The 22,152-nt window shown below is 46.1% G+C and overlaps 1 protein-coding gene across 1 annotated transcript; it reads right to left on the bottom strand.

Moving 5' to 3' along the window:
• Positions 1 to 1,911: 1,911 nt before the first annotated feature.
• On the bottom strand, positions 1,912 to 19,113 carry LOC144118659 (serine/threonine-protein kinase PLK1-like). Its single transcript, XM_077651529.1, has 10 exons — positions 18,909 to 19,113; positions 17,335 to 17,442; positions 15,420 to 15,536; positions 12,267 to 12,580; positions 11,096 to 11,295; positions 9,002 to 9,124; positions 8,033 to 8,107; positions 6,627 to 6,939; positions 4,396 to 4,642; positions 1,912 to 2,429 (listed from the first exon to the last, which is right to left on the bottom strand). The coding sequence occupies exons 1-10, from the start codon at positions 19,020 to 19,022 to the stop codon at positions 2,238 to 2,240; spliced, it is 1,803 nt and encodes a 600-aa protein (XP_077507655.1). The 5' UTR covers positions 19,023 to 19,113; the 3' UTR covers positions 1,912 to 2,237.
• Between the last annotated feature and the right edge of the window lie 3,039 nt (positions 19,114 to 22,152).

Here is a 22,152-nt window from a genome sequence, read left to right as displayed (position 1 = left end):
GCCGCAGACTTTGCCAGTAAGTTGCGGGGGACCGTTTTTCGAGGAACACATGGTGTCCACCACGTTTCCTACCAAGAGTACAATCCGTTGCATTTTGGCGGCAGTGTGCCCATGAGGAGAGACACTTGCTGGGAGTGTTTAAGCGTCCGATATCGCAAGCACATGAGCGGTGCAGTCCCCTTGTATTATCCGACAGTGCGTTTCTGTAGCAACTATCCGAACGCACCCTCCACCATGTTACTGTTTTCATTCCCTGCCCAAAGCGTAGCCCACCCTAGCTGAACAAATGTAGTCAACGTGAACGTAGAGAACGATTTCATTCAGTCTTTATCGCACAACTTGTCTCGTGCGCGTTTGTTCGCGCGTGCGTGTGTGTGTAACAACACTCGATGTTGACAATAAAAGATGGCGTCCTCGTGGAACCTGGCAGTCGGCAGTTGAATTGGTTAGTCGCGTGAGGTTGCTCGGAGAAGAAAAGCCTGAAAAGACCCCACCGGTTGCAGCACCTGCCATCGCAGTGCAGTGGCGCACCGCTTAACCGCTTAACCGCTGCGCCAGGAGTGGGGATCTATAAAGGTAAAGTTGAGAATGACATCATGCAGACAGTCGGCTCATCCGAATCGAACCTGATACGGCAGGAGTTGGGGGAGACGGGCGCGAGCAGTGGTAGGGCGGCGACTGCTTTCACGGCGGCGTCGGCTACATAGATACACGCCGAGGTAGATTCGCCCCCTTTTTGGCATTAGGTTACATCAAGGCGCAGCGCGCGGCGAATGAGTTCACTAAGTGAACGGCGGGCACATATTTTCACACGTAAGCAGTCTTCAGTGCCTCTACCGAATATTTTCACACCATTTCCACGATTCAGCGCTATGTACTAAGCGTCATACACATTAGCTGCCTTCAAATTGCTCTTCTTAAGGCTATTTTTTATCGCTTGGGACCAGTGTTTTTCAACGAAAACGCCCAGGTAGTTACAAACACGTCTTTCGATATGCCGCCAGCCGAACCTGGGCTAGCGTAGTCTGTCAAAAAACCTGTTGCAACTCCGCAAGCAGCGCTTTTAGCGCACCTCTGTCTCCCTTTCCCCCCTTCGTATTTATGTCCATGGCTCGTGTGAAAGCTGTTTCTGCCTCCTCACCCCTTCTCAACCCTCTTCCCCTCTTAAACGATATATTGGCCTGCGCAGCCAGAAAGTTACCCGGGACATGTAAGGAAATTACTAGCGACTAATGCGAAAGCATTCAATGGTATTCAAATTCTAAGCCTGTGCTTAGAGTGCGAGTGTTCAGCGCATGAAATGCATCAAATTAGCCGTCGAGGGTAAACACAACTGCATTCACCGAACTGTCGCGTCGCATGTGTGATCGTACCATAATTTTTTTTAACCAGTAAGGCAGCAGTTGGAAACCGCTCATTAGAAAATATTGCTACCTGACGGCAAGCCGAAGAACTAGACGTGATGACAGATAGCGATAATATGATTTAACAGCTGCCGGCCGGATTTAACAGTTGCACAGGGCTGTCGTGCTGCGTAAGCGATGAATAACGCATAGCTGGTTTTGTATTAAATATCCGACTGCGAGTGCAATTAAAACATCTGTCGGCATAACTAGTATACGTCTATAACGGAGCTAGGTCCGCGGATGATGCAGCTTGCCTGTGCAAGCACAAACATCTACGACAATAAAAAAAAGCACTGGGAGCCTGCATGGTGAACTGGGCTGTATTCAAGCCACGGCAAACACTGAGCACACCCATTTAATTAATTATTTTATTTCACCCATTTTTAACCATGATTTTATTTGTAGGTGACCCGCATAAAGCAACACTTCTCATTTACTTATTTATTTATTTATTTATTTATTTATTTATATATTTATTTATTTATTTACATATCTACAGCGCCCGCCGGCGTTAGTGTAGGGGAAAAAGAAAAAACAATATGAGTGTACAGATGATATATAATAGAAATTCAGCTGCAATTTGAAAGGCAGCCCACAACCAGTGAAAAATAAAACGATACGTATACACGTAGTTGTCTTGATATTTGCGTCACTAAATCACACTGTATCGTGGTAAGTGTAAAAACAGGCATGAGAAGTTAAAAGCAAAGCTAAAACCCATTAAAAAAGAATATCTTTCAGGTCCTGGATAAAAGACGAGGAGGTCACGGACACAACTGTTGTAAGCATTGTTGTAAGCATGTTGTACCAAACAACGAGTCTGTCTAGCTACTAGCATGTTAAAGTGTTCATTTTGCCAAGGATGGTCTGGGCGTACTGGAGGCGCGAGAGCAGCTGTGGTGGGCAGCCGCCTTCAAGTGTTTTCAGCCGATAAGTGTGAAAGACGCCGGTTGTATCGATGTATGTGACCGCGGCCATCAAAGGGCAGAGGATGAGCTTCGTGTGATCCTTATGAAAGTTCACCTGCAAAGAAGCAAAACAATGCCAACTGGAATTGCTACACTTGAATTTAAAGGCTAATAACATTTATAAAGACGAAATATTCAGTATACTACAGAAAAATCACAGGGCGATGTACTACGAGTTTTAAGGGTTTACTCCAAATACACTCACATGAAGCTCCCAACTATTTTCCTGCAAAGAAGGCTGCTTCACTCAGGCATGAAGAAATAACTCCATAAAAACAATACAAAAATAATCAAACCCAAAACTTAATATTACGTGCTTAATAATGAAATGCATAGGTTGATATGTCTTTGCGACCAGACATTGCTACCTTAAATTTCGAAGCGAGGGACCCCATCTTAACTTTCCCCATCCTGAGAAAAAAAATGAACTAATTCCGGTGTTTTCGTTAAATTTGCTGCTGCAAGAATTAAGAGGTTCAATATTTAGGGCAATACGTCAAAATGAATGCAAGTACACTAACTTTTTAAAATTATGAGTTTCGTTGAAGTGTTTGATGTCTTATTATCAATTATAGGATTAATATTTGATAAGACGTTATTATTATATTTTATTTGTGAGGTCAATGCTCCTAGACTGGCAAAGATATGCTTGTATCCAAGCAGAAAGAAGTTTTAAAAACTTGCGAATATGCAAAATATCTGCCCGTCCAATTGTAAAAACTTCAGGAAGACAAATCTCAAGATATTAAAAAATTTCCGCCTAGAAAAGGATTACTTTTGGCTCTACAGCTGGGCACAACATTGAGCAAAACAGTCTGACGAACCGTTCGCAGCGCAGCCAGCATGAAATCATGCCCAAATAATCTGAATACCTTAAAAGTGAGACAAAGAACCTCGGCAACGTCAACACCCGAGAAATATGGGCCTAAATAACTAACCGAGGGACTCCAGCCGATGTTCTCGGCTGTTCTTTCGTGTCTTCGCCCTCTGAACCAAAGTGAGATGGTGAGGCAGCATCTTTAGAGTCACTGTTACCTTTGACCAAACCGAACGTGGGCGTAGCTGAACCACGGGATTTGCCGCGTTCAGTGTGTGTGCCACGCTGGCGTAGGAGGCCATTCTCAACTCTACGCACCACTGTTCTCACAAGTGGCGCAAAAATCACCGCCACGCGTAAAAAGGGAAAGCTAAAGAGAAGAATAAGCTGTAGCTCACTACCCTCAATATACATGTCACAGCATGTTGAACAACGACGCGAAAGCGTTCGAAATTTGCGTTCGCACCTATTGTTAACGGTCTAACAATGATCAATGGCCGCTTAGCGGAAGAGTTAAACCTATCATGTTTTCTGCAAATTAAGAATAATAATGACATTTTTAGGTATATTTAATAATTCTATAGTTTTTCACAATCTGAACCAGGATCACATGCAAATTCAACAAAATCTTGTTGGTTCGGGCTGAAAATTCGCTATGACACACCTCCCATGTACCAAATGGATCTTCTGCGTCCCACATGCTTTCTTCATCATTAACTAATCACGCGCGCAACCTGTACATATTTATTATTGTGTAAATAGCTTTTGCGTACGTTACCCCTATCCTTTCTTCCTGTCCCCTCACCTCTTTCATTTAATTTTTCCATTCTGCCTTCTATCCTTTAATCCACTCCCCAGCTCAGGTGCTTCAGTAGGGATGGCAGATGTCGGGAGTAGGAAAAATCTTTTCCTTCCTTTTTATTCTTATTTTAATAAACCACTTACTACTGCTACTACTCATAGCATGAGCCGCTTTGGGACGTTAAGCCCCATAAACCAAATGGACCTTCACGGCAGTGAAAAGCATGCTTTTAATGCAATCACTGGATCATCGAAACATAGTTTCAAAGCTTTCTACATTCCGGACAGAACGAGAGTCATGTGATCAGACTACTGTTAGAAAACTTTTCGCAAAAAGCAAGAATCCTGTCGAACAATGCTGCCGCAATATATTTCAACACAGAGAGAACGTTATCACTCCTACCTGCACTGTTCCGTTGGTAAGACAGAAGCAAATGGCCGGGCGGGTCCGCAACCACATCCCCAAGTATGGCAGCCTGACAAGGTCGTCACACTCCCGCGGACTCACGTCCTGACCAGTATTCGCAAGGGTTTCTTTCATGTAGCTCGTGAGGCCCTTCAGCAATCTGGCTTTCTTCGCAAGCGGCGAGGGGTATTCGTCCAGTGTGTGGTAGTGCTCAGTGCCATCCTCGTCCACATACGTCATGCTCCTATAAAAACACGTAAAAGCGTGAAAGGCGTACGTATTGTACCAACGCGCACAATTCAGTTATATGTCCTTCGAGGTCCCTTGCTTTGAAGCTGTTGAAAGTGACCGATTAGAAATCCGGCGGCTTAAAGATAAGCTAATAAATAACTAAAATAATCGACGTAAGGAAGCATAACATGGACAGGATTGGGTTTTCACTAACGTACACAGGTTGGCTAAAATCGGTTAAGAGGAAACTAGGCGTAGGAAATAAACAGATGCCGGCACTAAGAAAATTAGAGCAGTATCTCGTTAGCAATAAAGTTAAGACACAAAGATGCCGAGGAATTACAGAAGTATCCTTAAAGAGTAACCAGAATAATCATGACGCTAATCACGAAGTATTGGTGTGGAGTAATTGGGAATTCCTTTGCTACCAAACAAAGAATTAAGTGAAGCCTTACAAGCAAAGCAAAGGGGGAAGTCAGCTGATCAGCAACAGGTAACTGCAGCTCTCTTGAAGGATGGTCAGGAGATTGTGTTCAAAAAGCTTGCCACCCTGAATACTGAAAGGCTCACGACCTTTAGTATGCCGGAATCATGAAATAATTGGACCGTTACTTTATTCTATAGCAATATAGATGTCACAGACTTGAAAAACTGCATACCGATCACCTGACTGCATGTAGCACAGAGGGCATTCTCTAATATAATTAGCGCGGCGTTAGAATTAAGTAAACCAAAGGACCAGGCTGACTTTTGTAAAGGTTCCTTGAAATCGTAAGAGTTCACGGCGTGCAACCAAGCACCTCAACGCAGCGAGCAGCGCGCAGCAGACAAAGCGGCTGGGTACGCCCTTGTGACGTCAGCGATCAGAGGCTGCCAGGGCAGCAAGCTATTCGTAAAATAAACGAAAAAAAATCGTTTTAAAAATATCTGTCTCACCGTCTAAGGGCAACTAATTTCACATGCTGGGAATTAATTGAAATAAGCAGGGTATGGACGAAAATACGCTGCCATGGCCCTTTTATTGGTAGCGGATACGATTTCAAGAGAAGGCAAGGCAAGTGTAACAGGGGGCTGCAGAAAGTCAGGAATTACTTTGGTTTGGGCTAGTTGGTGCATAGCTGGTGCATAGTTGGTGCATAGTTGGTGCATAAAAAAATGTGTTTTTAGGTGTGTAGTGCTGAATGCATGAATGTATCTTGCGGTCTGTTAGAACTGGCACCTACTTCCTGAATTCGGATTGTTTTTCACAATCTCTTATTCTTGTGTGATAGGCTTCTGCGATATGGCTCGGGTGCTTCATAAAATGTAAGGGTTTGGGCGAATAAACCTCAGTTGAAAGTTGGCGCCTGTCCTGTTGTGTTCTTGTGCCTCTTTTGTCCTTGTTCTTCTCGCGCCGTCCTAACATCATCCAGAAGATAGAGGGCCGGATGAGATTACGATGCGGGTATAATATGGCCTCAGACTGCAGAGAACATGGTTAACAGTAGAAATATCAGAAAGGCCTTTTTTTACATGGAAATAGGCTGGTAATTATGAGGATGAAAGCAAAAGAGGATTATTGGAGGGCTCATGTGAACTAGAAATAATAACACCGAGTCCCCCATGTAGATAAAATAACTCAGCATACACCTCGGCCGAATGATAGAGCCATGCACATCAGCGTTGCTTTAAATACGTGTAAGTTTTTCATTTAGCGTGGAAACGATTGCATTTTCATGGGAGAAAATAGGGTCGTTGCACCAAAAGAGACGATATTCAAAACGTATGTAACTGACAAAATAGTTTGTAATGCTCTTTGCTTTAGCGTTGCTAAAACGTTCGGGTTATTATTAGGTGCAATACGGTTAGAGCGCTAGCCCAATTATGACTGTAAGCTACTAGTGTTAATTCTCCTGACTATCCATCAATAATGTCACATGACGCTGCCTCCTATTTCTCCCTTCTTTCGGGAAGCGAACAAGCACCCACACTTAGTGCAAAATAAGCGGGAAGCTTACATGTTGTTGTTCAGTAAGATGAGACGTGTGTTGTCATTAAACAGCACGCCCATGCTGCTATCGCATAACTGGTAGGCCAGGCCGTAGTTCTCACTGCAGTCCACCCATTTGCTGATCCAGAAAACAGGTAGAGAAGCCGGGTCCTCCGCCTCCTCAGGGCGTTCGAAGTGACGCTCGGGTGGCTGCTCGCTGAAGAGCTTCTGCAGGAGACGCTGGAGCTCCTTGAGGTAGTCTTGTCGCTGCCTTCCTCGCATCGCGGAGCTCGACATTTCCGCTTCTTCAGGGGGCACTCGGGCTTCCTCCGCTCTTGCGGCTGCACAGTGCGACCAGTGAGGCATCCACATCAAGAATGCCAACCACTCCACGACTACACTACAACCTAGATGGAATCATAGAAACAAAATTTGGTCAAGACATGCAGCGCGCAGCACACAGTTCTCACTGTTTGTTAGGGTAACGAACTGCCCACCAGCACAAATAAAACGTGACAGTCGAGCAGACGGAACAGCAGATATTGAAAATTCCCTTGAGTTTTGCGGAAATATTTACAAACGCGGTGTTATTCGTTCGCACAGCGTAGACAAACGCGCTGTGAAATAACTGCACGCTTATTGCAAACGACGCCATGACTGCATTTGCCTACCGGCCCTGTCATTTTTAACAGAATCACTTTTTTCTTCACAGGGACTACGTAATTGTGGTTGAATAACGCCACGACCATGTAGAACAAAGCTGAATGGTACCTTCTGATCATTGTGGGGCGTTTAAATGATTTGTACTCGTTCATTCGGCTACGATGTCACATCATCATCCAGCAATGGAAACTTCATTTTCACATTACAGGGGCTGCCAACAAACGGAATTTTGTTCTTACTCTTTTTTTGTTGGCGCCGAACATGCACTGAAACGCTATTGGTTCAAGATATCAATTAAAAGGCGAGGCGTGATACCGTGGCTGCATTTTTCACTGAATTTTGTCTACTTCCTCGTTCACATAGTAAGCATTTGTTTCCATTGTAAGAAATAGACCGTACGATGCATGTAGTTTGGCGGGGGTAAATTATAATAATAATTGGTTTTGGGGGAAAGGAAATGGCGCAGTATCTGTGTCATATACCGTTGGACACCTGAACCGCACCGTAAGGGAAGGGACAAAGGAGGGAGTGAAAGAAGAAGGGAAGAGAGAAGTGCCGTAGTGGAGGGCTCCGGAATAACTTCGACCACCTGGGGATCTTTAACGTGCGCTGCCATCGCAGAGCACACGGGCGCCTTAGCGCCTTTCCTCCATAAAAATGCAGCCGCCGAGGTAAATTCATAAAACATGAAAATCGTCATTTTCAAAACTGCACAAGGATGTAATCATTTCCTTCACAGTGCAAATGAAGTCGAGCAAAAAAATTACTCACACGGCTGCGGCTTCAGGCTGTCCACTGGAGTCACGATTTCTTCTTTCTTTAATGGTGTCACAGTGGCCTCCAGCTCTGCGAATTGTGAAGGTGTTAAGTAGAGATCATGCTCAAGTAAATGCTCTGATATGCCAGGGCCATGAAACTTCCCCGTTACTTTAGGCCCACATACACTGCAGGGCAGCCTCATCTGCACGCCTCCTGCTACATGGAGGTGAATGTTTCTTGTTGATTCTGAAAACACGCATGAATGACTCTTCCATCAATCACGCAAACGTGATTAAGAAAATGTCAACAATTAAAAACAATAGTAAAAATTCGTTGTAAACTTTAAAATTAAATTTACTTAATATTTGTTTCATTCCGTCATGAAGTCATTACCCTTCCTCACAAAGAACATATCTGCGCAACGTTAAAAAAGGTGCGCCTGCGCCATATACTGCCGCTGAGACAACTATGATAACCTTTAGCAAAGAATCCAATCCCGCTTAAATGCTGAGTAGCCCGAAGACGATCGCAATGGCCGCGTAATATATGTTACTGTGTTTACGATCATCAGCATGCTTTAGATGCCAACACGCAATCACAGGAGACTGCGAGCGTGAATATGGAGGCTTGGGACACAGCAACATCTCTGGTATCCAACAAACGCGTCTTCATTGCGTTCACGCACTTATGCTTCGCGGTTTGGAGGAGCTATATTCACTTTTCTTGTCGCATTATGTACAGTTCGATGTCGCTATAACGGAGTCGAAGGTGGCCTGTGATAACTTCGTCATAAACGTTGCTTCCTTTATAACCGGAGGACAACACTGCGTATATATAGGACAGCATATCTGGCGTTTTGTCTGCAGGTGATAAGCGTTGAGGACGCCTTCAAGACGAGCGTCCCAACGCGGCTCCAAGGTTTTCAGACTAAGAAGGAATATTCAGTTCCCTGCGTCATATGATTGAACTGTTCCAACTTACCCCATTCTTCGTTCTTCTCCGCAAGTGGACGACGGTCGGTGTCAGTGGTGACGGTGATATTTAGGGTGTCTAAACGCGGAGGTGTCACCAAGCAGGACGTTGGGAGGCATGAAGGCAAGGGTCCTAAAGATGCAGCGAAATTGGCAACGAGGAACTTTGTAGATCTCAGGTGGAAACGTCTCTTTCTCTGCTTTCTTATGCCCTGACTGCTATGCAAAATATTTATTAGGCTCCACCCATGTTATTCAAATTATACTGGCCTTAGTGCGTTGCACCATTCGGTGATATAGGCCGAAGATCTTCACTGATTTTATTTTAATGCAATCGCACTCAATGAAGGCATCATGAAAAATTCTGAACTGGAATTCAGAATTCTCTTCTAAAGAGGAAGCTAATGATCTACCGGTAGGAGAGAGTACACTGTAAGCATCTTGTGTTTACCAATGTATCGGCGCTACGCACATGTCCGATGTCGCTTCAGCAATTCTGAAAGGCTCCCAGGATAACGGTTCCCTTTGAAGCGATCTGGTTGAAATATATTCACTGGGACTTGTGTCCCTGTTTTCATATTCATTACCAATGCCAGGTTGAACTAAATTTGATAGCCACCAAGGAGAAGTCCTGGACTTCTGCTGGCAACATTACATTCGGCTTCGCTACATTCAAGGCGCTGCATTGTTGATAATCGCTTTTTTACTGCCTGTGCCAGCATAGATCCCAATTCGAGAAATAGCATGTGAGCTCGACTATGAAAGATTTATGTACAATTTTTAATACCTGAACAAATGTTTTCCCAGAAATTGCGGTAGCCAAGTAAAGTATTCACTGCAACATTGAGCTCTAGCCGCAAGCTCATTTCTATCCACATAGGGAAGTGGCAAAGATTCAGGTGGGACCGAAGTGCCAAACGTTTATAGGATCTCCAGCGAAGCCATGGAACTTTGCTGGCAGCGAAACAAGAGTTCTGTGCCTGTTTGTTCTTCATTAGATGTGCCTATATAATATCCGTGCATGGTACCTTCTATGCTGCTGCTCATGCTGCTCTCAACTCGTTCTAACTTTTCCACATACTGCTGACAAACTTCTACGCTACTCCTGATTCTTATTACGGGTATGGTTTTACTCACCTTACTTTTTTTTCTGCCTGCCTAAAAACGTTGAATATCCCATCAATCAGATTGTTCTGCTATGTTTAGAAGCAGGGTTTCTATAATGCATGCAATCCCTTTTGCCAGGGAGTACCTGCCGCAAAACACACAAAATATGCTAGATAATCAAAGCTACCAACTACCCCTTACCTCTGTCGCTAAGAGACACTCGCCTACCATATAAATCTTCTTTGAGTATGTGCATTGAAAAACAAAACAGCGGCTTCGCTACACTCAGGGCGCTGCATTGTTGATAATCGCTTTTTTACTGCCTGTGCAAGCACAGATCCCAGTTCCAGAAATAGCACATGAGCTCGACTATGAAAGGTTTATGTATAATTTTTAATACCTGAAGAAACGTTTTCCCAGAAATTGCGGTAGCCAAGTAAAGTATTCACTGCAACATTCAGCTCTAGCCGCATGCTCATTTCTATCCACATAGGAAAGTGGCAAAGATTGAGGTGGGGCCAAAGTGCCAAACGTTTATAGGATCTCCAGCGAGGCCATGGAACTTTGCTGCCAGCGAGGCAAGAGTACTGCGCCTGTTTGTTCATTAGATGTGCCTATATAATATCCGTGCATGGTACCTTCTGTTCTGCTGCTCATGCTGCTCTCAACTCTAACTTTTTCTCAAACGGCTGACAAACTTCTACGCTATTCCTGATTCTTATTACGGGTACGGTTTTACTCACCTTACTTTCTTTTTTCGTGCCTAAAAACGTTGAATATGCCACCCTTCAGTTTGTTCTGCTATGCTTAGAAGTAGGGTTTCTATAATGCGTGTAATCCCTATTGCCAGGGAGTACCTGCTGCAAAACATACAAAATATGGTTAGATAACCAAAGCTACCAACTACCCCTTACCTCTGTGGCTAAGAGATTAACGACACTCATTTACCATATAAAAGTTCTTTGAGTATGTGCATTTAAAAAGAAAACAGCCATACCGCAGGTCATGAATTCATCCTCCAGGATGGCGGCGACGCTAGGCCTGTTTTGTGGCTTTGGCTGAAGCATCCGCTGGATGAGGGTACGCGCTGCTGAACTCACAGTCACGGGGACTTCGTATCTGTTTTCCTTTATGCGGGCACATGTTTCTTGCACAGAGGAAGCCACGAATGGAGGGCGACCCAAAAGCATTGTATACCTGCACAAAACAATCACATAGGGAGCACTTGCGGCATTCTGCTTCTTTAGCAGTACCTATCTATAGTGTGTGCGCGCGTGTCTGTGCGCGTGTGTCTGTGCGCGTGTGTGTGTGTGTCTATGCGCGTGTTTGTGTGCGCGCGTGTCTGTGCGCGCGTGCGTGTGTTTGTGTGTTGACACATGATGGTATCCATAAAATATGGCGCGCTCATGCAGCCTGGCAGATGGCGGTTAAATAAATGACTGGACGGGCGAGGTTGCCCGGAAAGAACCTGGATCGCACAAACCCCACTGGTGGTAGCACCTAACATCGCAGGGCAGTAGCGCACCGCTTAGCCCCTCTACCACTACGCCAGGAGTGCTATGAGGATTCCTAAGGAAAGTTGACAATCACCTCATGCAGAGTGTCGGCGCATTCGAATGCAACGTGACGCGGCAGCTGGTGGGGGAGGCAGGCGACTTCCTCCACAAAGTTAGCGCGCCGATCAGAAGAGGCGCGGTGGCGTTGCGGCGGGGGCTTGGAGGCATGCAGAGGTAGAATTGCTAGCAGCGTGGCATCCGGTTACATCACGTCGCAGCGCTTGGCGACGGCGTTCACGAAGCGAGCGAGCGGCTTTACGCCTCCTCACATGTAATCAGTCGGAAGTGTCTCTGACGACTTCCGTTGAATTACATACTGCAATTTTTACGCACGTAGTGATAAGGTCTGCTTTCTTGGTTTCTTACTATTCACCTCTATGTTCGCCAAAAAGATGTATTCAACATTGCTCGAAAATACCTAAATTTATTGCAAAAACTTCATCCTGAAAACACCTCTATGGGACTCCACCAGTGTCTCTTCAATTAGTTTGGAACGCATACATGCGGGCGGATCCGTAGGGCCAGTACGTGTAATAAATTTCTCGGCTGGTTTCGGTGGTGCTGCTAGCAATTCAAAAACAATGAGAAAATCCAGCATCCCAGAAGACTCACAAAATGCATCCGATCGACCACACATCCACTTCGAAGCTGTGCCCCTTCTTTGACAGGACTTCCGGGGCGATGTAGTTGGGCGTCCCGCACAGGGTCTTCCTGCGCTCGCCCTGGAAGCCGATGCGGGTGGCGAGGCCAAAGTCTGCTACCTTGAGCTTCATCTCCTCGTTCAGCAGCAGGTTTCCCAACTTGAGGTCCCTATGGACGATGCGCTGTGCCGCCAGGTATTCGCAAGCGAGCAGAAGCTGGCGTAGGAAGTAGCGGGCCTCGACCTCGGTGAGCGTCTCCCGGCGCTGCAGCATCTCCTTCAGCGACTGGAAAATAATGGAGTTAAACAATCATTGTTCTCTTATTGAATGCTTGCAGCGACACTTATAGAGACAGATTAGCCAATGTAGCTGAGAACACCGGGCGCCTCGGGTCCCCTGGCCTAATCCAAACACGAGGAACAGTACTCTCATTTACAAACACAAAATAATTCTTCAGCTAGACAACACTAGAGAAGCTCTTCGTACCCTTCAGTTCTTGTCAAATCTCCCACCGTCCCCAAGGTATGCATTCTTCAAGCATCGACATAAATATACTGATCACCTCTGCCCGTTCCTTCCTCTACCGACTCCGAACCTCCATCGCATACCCCGATTGGCCTGAGCCCTGTCTAAATCTTGAACATTACCTTTTCTCCTGCTTGGCCGCCATTCAATCCGTTAATTACCCATAAGTTTCTCTCTCCTTCCCCCCTATATGTTGACCCTGGCCAATTCCGGACTAACTGATGGGGTACAATTGTCTTTAATGACCCTCGCGTACCATATCCTCGAAGCTTAATGCTTCGTCGCAATAAACGTGTTTCTCCCTAATGCGTGCGCACGCACGTGACTAATTCTCGTCTGCTGCAGGGTTAATTAAAGAAGCAGTTACTTCAACCCTTGTTGGCAACTTCTGCCAGGAGCTCTGAACTAGAGCAAGCGACACGTGCACGGCAGGGTGTCGTGCACTTGTAGGTTTGGCTGTCTCCGTCCCTTTGCTTTTGGGCCTGCGCGTGCGCTATATTTCTTGCACTGCAGCATCGATCAGAATGGCATTTTCGAGAATCTGGACAGTGACATCAGTATCAATAACGACCAGCCTTAAGCCTCTAAGTAAGTGGAACGTCTAGCTGCAAAAATAGATAAAAAGTTAACTGATTTTTGCTTCACGGCTCGCTAGTTACCGCTTCAGGGTTACCTTCTGGTATCAGCCTCTGGTGACCTGTGCACGAAGCGCTACTTCTCACGCATGGGTGACACAGTCCTTTTCAAGCTTTCAAGTCTGCCTTTCGTACAGAGACTTATGTGGTCATTGCCACAGAGCCCAAAGCCAAATATAAATAACAAAAACCCAAAATGTCCCTGTTAGTCCACTGCGTAGGCTTTGCACACTGATGCCTGTGAGGCGCAACTCTATCCGTATGTGTCTAAGTGTTGTGTTCTGTAACCAGCGTTCAATGTAATGATTTTTGCCTTGCTGTCAAATCAAGACCGGAAACACTTAGGTGCCTTGGCTGCACCCTTAGCCGTGTTTAATATTTTGCCAGTGGTGAAGGCCTGTGAACGCAAAACTTTGCCAGCCTCGCTGGATGAAAGGGTATAGGGGAATTTGTTCGCGTCAGCTCAAAGTAATGTGTTCAACCAGCGTTCATGACATACTATGGCATGATCGCGGTCATGAAACTGAGTTCTCAGTGATAATAATTATGCCGCACATCAAAGGCTCCAGTGAGAAGAATCCCTTGGAGATAGTGCACTGTATTCAAAACCAGCGTTTAAATCCGAACTTGCAACAGAGCGCACAACGAAGGCAGCTTCTCTTTTCACCTTTAAAACGAAGGAAAAAATTAAACACGGTTGAATCAAAGCATGCTGCATTTCCTACGGTGGAAATGAGGATAGGGGTGTGCTTCTCAATCTTTAATTCCTGCGCTATTTAAAGTAAAAAGATAATTTTTTATACTAGTCGCAAAAATCAATGTTCTAGGGACATGTTTTAATGTACTGCCGCTCCAAACACGGCATTCAATTTAACGCGAAATAAAACCTTGTGCAGTTATCCAAGGCTTTTTCACGAACTTTCACGACTTTTTGCTAAAAGGAGCTGGCTAAACTGCATGCCTTTAGTTGTTGTTTTTTCGCATCAAGAAACGCGATAAGGGTAAAATTATCAGCCCGTTTACATGAGGTTGAAGAAAGTGTAGAGCTGGCATTTCAGCCTGAAGTTTTCACGTGGCTCTCATGGACACACTAGTGGGTCGGCCTAAAGCAGAGCAACTCGTCTTTAACGAATGGGTTGACTTAGCCCGATCTACTTGGCAGGGTTAATTAAACGGGCCTGTTTCACGCTGCGTCAGTAGCGTGCATGAACGCAAGGAAACAACAAAAAGCAGGAGTCGTTCGCGCGCTCTGTTGGGTAGCCTCGATGATGCTGACTGCGGCGATGTGGGCCAGCTAGGAGAAAGATCATGTGGACACCATCGAACCGAACTTCTCAGCCAGACTTCAGGCTCGATCACCTCGCGTTAAGTTAGACGCGAACGAAGCTGTTGTCGCGACGCAGAACGCAAGCTTCGCGATTCGATAGATTGCGTTATTAGCCGGGTACCGTAAAAAAAGGCGAAGTTCCTTCTGCGGAGAAATTAAAGCAATGGAAGCGCAGCCCGGATGTCGCTGTTCCTGATTAAACCATTCCACGAAATGAACACTTGTGTCAAGACTGCAATACAAGACCACCCACAGTGCTAGGTGAGGCAGCCATGCAATTTGCTTCATGTTTCCATATCACATTTACTTTTTACTCCGATACACAACTAACCCTCGCGTTCCGAGCTGCCACTAGATTGCTGCGCGCCTCTCATAATCAAGAGGTTTATAGCATAGCAGGTTTACAGTACTAATAGGCATTTTGAAAGAAGCATGTTTGGAACACAAGGCAGTGACAGAAGGGCACAGACATAGTCTTTGTCAGTCTCCTCCACTTTCCTGTGTTCCGGAGGTGCTGTTTGCAACAGGTCGTGTGTCTATCCTGCCTTCTGCTCAAGAGAGACATTTACACGAAGGTTGAAAGCCAGAACGAAGAAGTCTACACAGCTCGGGACAAAACACGCAGAGAAATACGCACCTGTCTGGTGCAGAGCTCTAGGATGATGTACACGTTCATTTCATCCTCAAAACAGCTGTGGAAGCTGACAATGTGGGGGTGATTGAGGGTCTTGTGGATTTGGACCTCGTCGACCATCTGCACAAAGCAAGCACAGGATGTGGAGGATAATCGGACAGTCGCCAAACGTGAAAAGGCAAGCAGGCGACGCATTACACGGTGCGGACAAAAAATTGTAAACTATGGGGTATAACGGCCCTGTGCGACACAAGGGCTATGAGGGACGCTGTAGACAAGTGCTTCAGGTTAATTTGAACCACCCGAGGTTCTTTAACACGCGCCAAAACCGCACAGCACACGGGCGCCTTTTGGCGTTTTGCCTCCATCGAAATGCGGCCTCCATGGCCGTGATTGAACACGTGTCTTCTGGCTCTGTAAGCGATCGCCCTAACCACCGTGCCATCGCGGCGGACAAACACCAGTGATGACTTGCAGGCACGCAAGTGCATCAGGAATTCAAAAGCTAATTTTTTTTAGATAGGTCTTTGGGGACAGCAACGTATGCACAAAGACTCAAACGAGTTCAGCAGTTCAGCAGCAGAGACGTTGTCTGTGCCACCGATGTCCGAAGAAAGATACCGGCGCTGGTAGTAGGTCGTTTAAACGGCTAGTGGTTAGGTTTAGAATAAGCTTGTTGGTGATTCCTCCCCCCCCTCCTGTTTTGCATAGTTTAAACAAGATATGACTTCTACCACTTACCCGGAAGGCAGTGCGTCATAAAATGCCAATAGTAGGCTCGGTACCCCGTGGCTCTTCGTGGACGTTCAGCGAACACGAATTAAGCGCCAATAACTGGCTATGGGTAGTACTAAAATCTAACTGGGCAAAACTAACAAGGTAATTACTATCAGCTAGGAAACTACTGGTCACTGTATTTAGACATGCGTGACTGCGATCTTTTACGATATATTCAAGCCGGGCGAGCGTATGCAAAACAAATCAGTATTTGACCGAGCGAGCTGCCAAGATAATTTCGCGGACGGTGAAAATAACTGCACTTGAAACGCTACACCTGAAAACAAATGTCAGGTAAATATGCGCGGTTTTCGCTGTGCATTGACGTTAGCCGGTGATGGCAGCATTTTCGATGAGTTCATTTATGTCAACAGTTGCGAGCATAAACCGTAATCAACTCCCTTAGCAAGTATTTTTGTTCACTCGTACCAGAGCGTGAAGGGTTTCAGGTGTATTGTGAAGAATAGGTATGTATATAAAACAATGTAACATATATAAAAGCTTTCTACCATTCTTTCGCTCCCACCTTCCTCCCTTCTCTTACAGCGCATTTCGAGTGTCCAGTCAGACGTGAGACAATTACTGCCAATTCTCATTTTCATTTTTTCATCTGCTGAATAGCAAACACAAACCTGAACGAAGATATATTTTGCTATATCGAAAGCGGCAACAAAAACGTTCGAGATCACTGTGGTAACCCGCATTGGAGTAATGCCAATTAGCACTGACGCCTTCTCGACATTCGTTGCGTTGCTTCTTGTTGCTTCTCTTTGATTCTTTAATTACACTAAATAATTTACTCAGTACCAATTTAGAGTTTTCAAATTTGGCGCCACGCACTGACTGCGCCCACGCTTCAGGTTTTTTAAATGTCGTGCCACACGATGCCTTAGCTCCGCCCACTTTTTGGGCATTTTTGGCTCTAACGTATTAACTAATCACTCTATCGACATAATTTCTTTTTGCGCAGCATCCTCACATCATCCTCTTTCAATTACAACCCCTCGTTTGACGCCATCTCTTCAGAGTTCCCCGCAACGGCTGCCGACACAATTTGATGACGCGTGTTGGTGACACGGCCCCGCCAACGTAGCCTAGTAATGGTTTTGCATTAATAATATCAATGGCAAAAAACACCAACCTTTGCCTCGTTGGCCGGCTTTACGAGAAGCGCCTTCGAAATGATCTTCCCTGCATAAGTTGTGTTGGTGTCTTTGTCAAATAATTCGTAGCATTTTGCGAAGGCCCCCTGGAAATGAAAAACAAAAAAATGGCAGTAGCTTAACTTGGCTAACCCTGGAATTCAGCGAAAAGCAAGCACGCTTGCTAAGCCTCTGAGGCTCGTCCATGGCAGCTCCGCTACACGCTCGCGACAGCCGTTCTATAAATACCCACACGACCACGTGGCTATGACGTGGTGTCTCATGATCTTAAAGACACCCCCATCAGATGTCGTCACGTGACTTCACAGCAGCCCATCGGATGTTCTTAAGGTCAAAGGTCGATCCAAAGGTCACCCAACGTCAAAGGCCAACTAAAGGTCATATGTCAAAGTCAGGGGTTCGACACCATCACTGTACCACACGAGGTGATACAATGCTAACGTAATTGAGCTGAAGGTGTTTCAAGGTCATTCTCCGGCCTACGCGGCGACCCCTTTACCTAGCGTAGTGAAGCTTTTCGCTTCAATATGCAGCATCGTTCCCCATCTGGCACGACAACCCAATTTTAATCATGCTTGTGTAATTATTATGCTTAGTATGTGTATACTGCGCATGTTGTAATGCAGCAATGGTTTTCACGTGTCCGCTATAACACTTTGGAAATGCAAGCAGCCCAACGCTCGGCGAAAGGCTGCTGAAGATCACGCACGTGCGTCACCCACGTAGCGTTTCCCTGGTGTTCGTCTGAGCTGCCCGTGTGGCCTCGTGTCATCAGTGGTAGGTGTTTGGAAATCCTGTAAGGCGAAGCCCGAGGCCAAGCAAAATCAACTCCTTGGAGCACGCTATCGACGCCTTCTCCGGCTCTGCGACATCGCCATCCTCTCTTAATGCTCAGTGTATTGCGCAATTTGCATGGAGCGACACTTGAGCGTGGTGACGTCAGCCATCATGACATGGTGGAGAAGATAAAATTTGCAGGGCCGTAATTGGTAACAAGCCTCTATAAATAGAACCAGCATGTGATCTATAGCCAGTAGCCCCGGCTAGCACACTTGTCCAGAGCGATCCTGCGCTCTGCTGCGGTCCTCATGAATGTAATCTTCCCGACTCTGTTCTGCTAGGGGAAAAGCGCCTTTGCCTTTGCGGTTCTCTTATCTATTCGGCCGCGCTCGGGCGCATGTTTTATGCGCAGAAATCAGTACGTGGATAAAACTTCTACTTTATTTCCTTCGCACAGTACCGCTGGAGCGCTCAAGACAAGTGTCAGCAAGCCTGTAGACCGCCGTACCAGCGCAATAAGATATATCGTTTGATGAGGGAAGGTGCACCAAACTGTGCGCCGTATATCCGCTGCTTAGACGACCTTGGAAGCGAATGCAGGGCCTAAAGAACAAGCACTGTGACGGCTCAAAATGGTCTACACCTCGAAGCGCTGCGCAAGGCATAACGACAGGCCCTTGCGTTCTGAGCACCGAGTTTTAGCTAAAATGTCAAAATCTAGTACGGAACCGTACCATGCTGGTTCCCACTCAGCAGCGGTCGGGGTGCTTACCTTGCCCAGGAATTTCCCAACGACATATTCCTTCTTTGATGTGCTGTCGGTGATGATCGCCGGGACGTCCTTTCTCGCCGCAGAACGAGACCTTATTGGGAAGGCGGAAGCCATCGAGCGCAAGTGAACGGCTGCTCGCAGTTCAAAGCAGCAGCTGCCGCGCCTTGACGCTGACTATGCGACGGTGCTTATAATCGCAACAAACGCCCAGCATCAACGGCTTTCGACAGTTGCCTTAGGGCTCGAAGCACAGAATAGAACCGTCATGCCCCGAGCAGGACGCTAGAAATGGCGTTGATCAGCTCGCAGCCGGCGCGAGAGCACATGCCTTGTCACGGGCCACAGCGAGCGCGTTTCTGACGCCTATCACGCGCCTTTGCCGGTTCAACTTTCTCGAAACATTTGAGTGATTAGCCTCCCCTTTGAAGCTGATTTCACTACCAGGTAACTATATCGACCAATTTATTTAGTAAGAAATTGTCACTAGTTGCAAGAAAGCAGAATACATTTCCAGTACATGGTCTTCTTCATAGTCACGGAAGACAGCTATGACTCCCGTTCTACCACTTGTATCTTAAAATAAAATAAAGCACAATTGTTCGCTGAGACGTGACTATTGGTGCCGAGGTTAGACCCTTTTCGACGACCCGTAAGCGTACGCCAGTCTTTAAGCCGGTGGATATGACTTGACGCCTACCGCAAGCGCTGCCTTAGCAGCAGTTATATGACGTTTTGCTCTGGCGTTTTGCTCTCCGCACTTTACAGGAAACTGGTCTTGAAGAAACGAAAGGATGCGAGCATTTTTCACTTTTCGTTGGACACCTCAACTACACCGTGAGGGAAAGCATGAAGGAGAGATTCAAAGAAAAAAAAGGAAACCGGTGAGACAAAAAAAATTATCGAATAAAAGATGTCTTGTGTAGGAGGGACTCCTAGTCCAGCAGCCCTCTGGAGAGGGGTCGTGAAAACAAGCAATGAAGTGTACCATTTTCACGCAGTGGTGACGGCAGTGCGGCAGTCAAGAAGACCGAAAAATGGGCTTCCAAATAAAACTCTTTTGTCGGGCGGGCCTGCGCCTAAAAAAAGAACTCGGCGGCGGCGACAGCAGAAAGCATCTCGGCAGTCGTCGAACCGAATGCCTGCCGCTCTTGGCCGCGCTCAATTTAAAGCTGACTGACAAGGAACGGTCTAGATAAGGCGCCAACGCAACTACAACATTCCAAACAAAGTGGAAGCTGTTGCACGTGGCTGCGGTCATTCGAGATAAATCTCGTCGCATCTCACGTCATCAAGAATATGACAAAGCCGAGTGCAGACGGCTTTGAGGGTGAACATACAAACAGTACAAATATTCGCGGCAATATGGTATGGGCCTGCCAGCCAAATCTAGCTTTGAATATCAATAAACAGCTTATGCAGGAGGTTTGGAGGCAGCTCTGACCAGCTCGGACGAAACGTGTCAAAAAGAACTCATCGAAAAAGCCCGGGCAGCAGCCTACGCCAATGAGTTTCCAGACTGGCAGCTCGTATACCGTCGCTGCAATATCCTTGCACATTGTACGAAGAAACATAAAATTTGATTCCATTTGATTAAAGAGATGCAGTAAATTATTTTCACCAGCAGTAGTACTAGCGGAGGGCTACAAACAATTTCTACCACCTGGGAATCTTTAACGGGCACTGACATCGCTTTGCACATGGACGCCTTTTGCTTCACAGCCACGGCCATGCACAGTACCCGTGAATGCGACGGCTCGAGTGAGGATTGTCGCTCTGGTGTTAGGGGCTGCCAAACTGAGCCAGCTCGGAAGAGGCTTGCGCGTACACTGCTCCACGTCAACAAGAAAGAAGAACAATGAGCAACCTCAACGGCAACGTAGTGCTCACGCAGTTATTACGAGCAATGTAATGAGTATAGTTTGGTATGGTTTAAAGGGCTTAACGACCTAAAGCAACTCAGTCCATGAGGAACGTCGTAGTGGAGGGCTCCGGATAATTCCGACCGCTGCCTGGATCGAGCCCGCGTCTTTCGGGTCAGCCGCCGAGCATCATAACCATTAAGCCACCATGGCGGCTCAATATGATGAGTGATACGGAAGTAATCGCTCATAAGCATCCACTAAAGCGCATCTAAAGGGCTACTAAGGAAAGTCTTTGAGCTTCCACATAAATTTCGTAGCTCAAAACAAATTTGTCCTGGTCCGAGGTTTGAACCCGGTACCACCATCTCATCGTCGCAGTCGCTCTACCACTTTGCTAACCGGGAAGGCTGGCATATCGTAGGGCGAGAGAGAATTTATCAAAAGCTTGAAGCGGGAACGACGCTGGTCACTCCAGCTGAGATCTACGGTTTACTACACCTTGGGGGATTACTCTAAGCATTGGACTAATATGCTGAATGTCCATGTTGCACTATCAATGCGTGATATCCCAGATAGGTAACTGGTTAGATGCGTGATGCCATGGGCGGAAGCGATGCCATGGGCGGAAAGTTGATTCTCTTTCATTACGCTGCAAAAGTCGTAAAACTCAGCAAGAGCAAGCGTCAACGTTGTCCATATATTTTTTTTATAATTCCTGCCCCTTCCACCCCTTCATTATTTATATCCTTCTAAGTACGGTGCAGGGGATGGGATTCCAAATTTATCCAGAGTCATCCACGGCGGCCCTTCTTTCTCTCCTCTTCCCTTTGTTCCCTCCTTGCGTACATCCGTCACGGCATGGTTCAGGTGTCCAATGCGACTGGGACAATTATACTCTTTGTTTCATCTCCTGAATACCAAATTTTTTTCAGCGTTCACAGACTGTAATATTGATACCGAGTCCCTCCAAATGAATGATAACCTCAACACAGATACGCAGAGAGTGACCAAGAGACTGTTCTTTCTATATATATTGGTCTACAACATGCCATAGTGAATCGGGCTGTGAGGGACACCGTAGTGAATGGCTCTCGATCATTTTTGCACGTGGGGTTCTTGAATGTGCACTGACATTGCACAAAAGATGGGTTTCTAGAACATACCCAGCAATTCTGGACAAAACTACTTTTGAGCTGGAAACCGTTTATGAACGCAATTTTTTCATATAAGATTTCACTATAACAGACAATATATCCGAAGATCACGCGAAAGCAGTCTTTTTTTTTCTATTCACGTTTTCGCAATCATCAAAAGCGTCCTCCATTGGTTTTCTATGGCAGTCTTTACTGTATACAGTGTTACAATTCAATTACAAATTTCAA

The sequence above is a fragment of the Amblyomma americanum genome, chromosome 2 (assembly GCF_052857255.1).
Source record: "Amblyomma americanum isolate KBUSLIRL-KWMA chromosome 2, ASM5285725v1, whole genome shotgun sequence".
Taxonomy (NCBI): domain Eukaryota; kingdom Metazoa; phylum Arthropoda; class Arachnida; order Ixodida; family Ixodidae; genus Amblyomma; species Amblyomma americanum.
The sequence above is the reverse complement of the archived record's forward strand: the minus strand, read 5'-3'. Positions and strand labels throughout refer to the sequence as shown.

Bases quoted from the DNA above. Each gene is read 5' to 3' on its own strand.
- LOC144118659 (XM_077651529.1), bottom strand. From the start codon at position 19,022: ATGGCTTCCGCCTTCCCAATAAGGTCTCGTTCTGCGGCGAGAAAGGAC. The intron at 17,443-18,908 runs GTAAGCACCCCG...TTTCATTTCCAG, and splicing joins TTGGGAAATTCCTGGGCAAG to GGGGCCTTCGCAAAATGCTA. The intron at 9,125-11,095 runs GTATGGCTGTTT...CTGCATCTTTAG, and splicing joins GGATGAATTCATGACCTGCG to GACCCTTGCCTTCATGCCTC.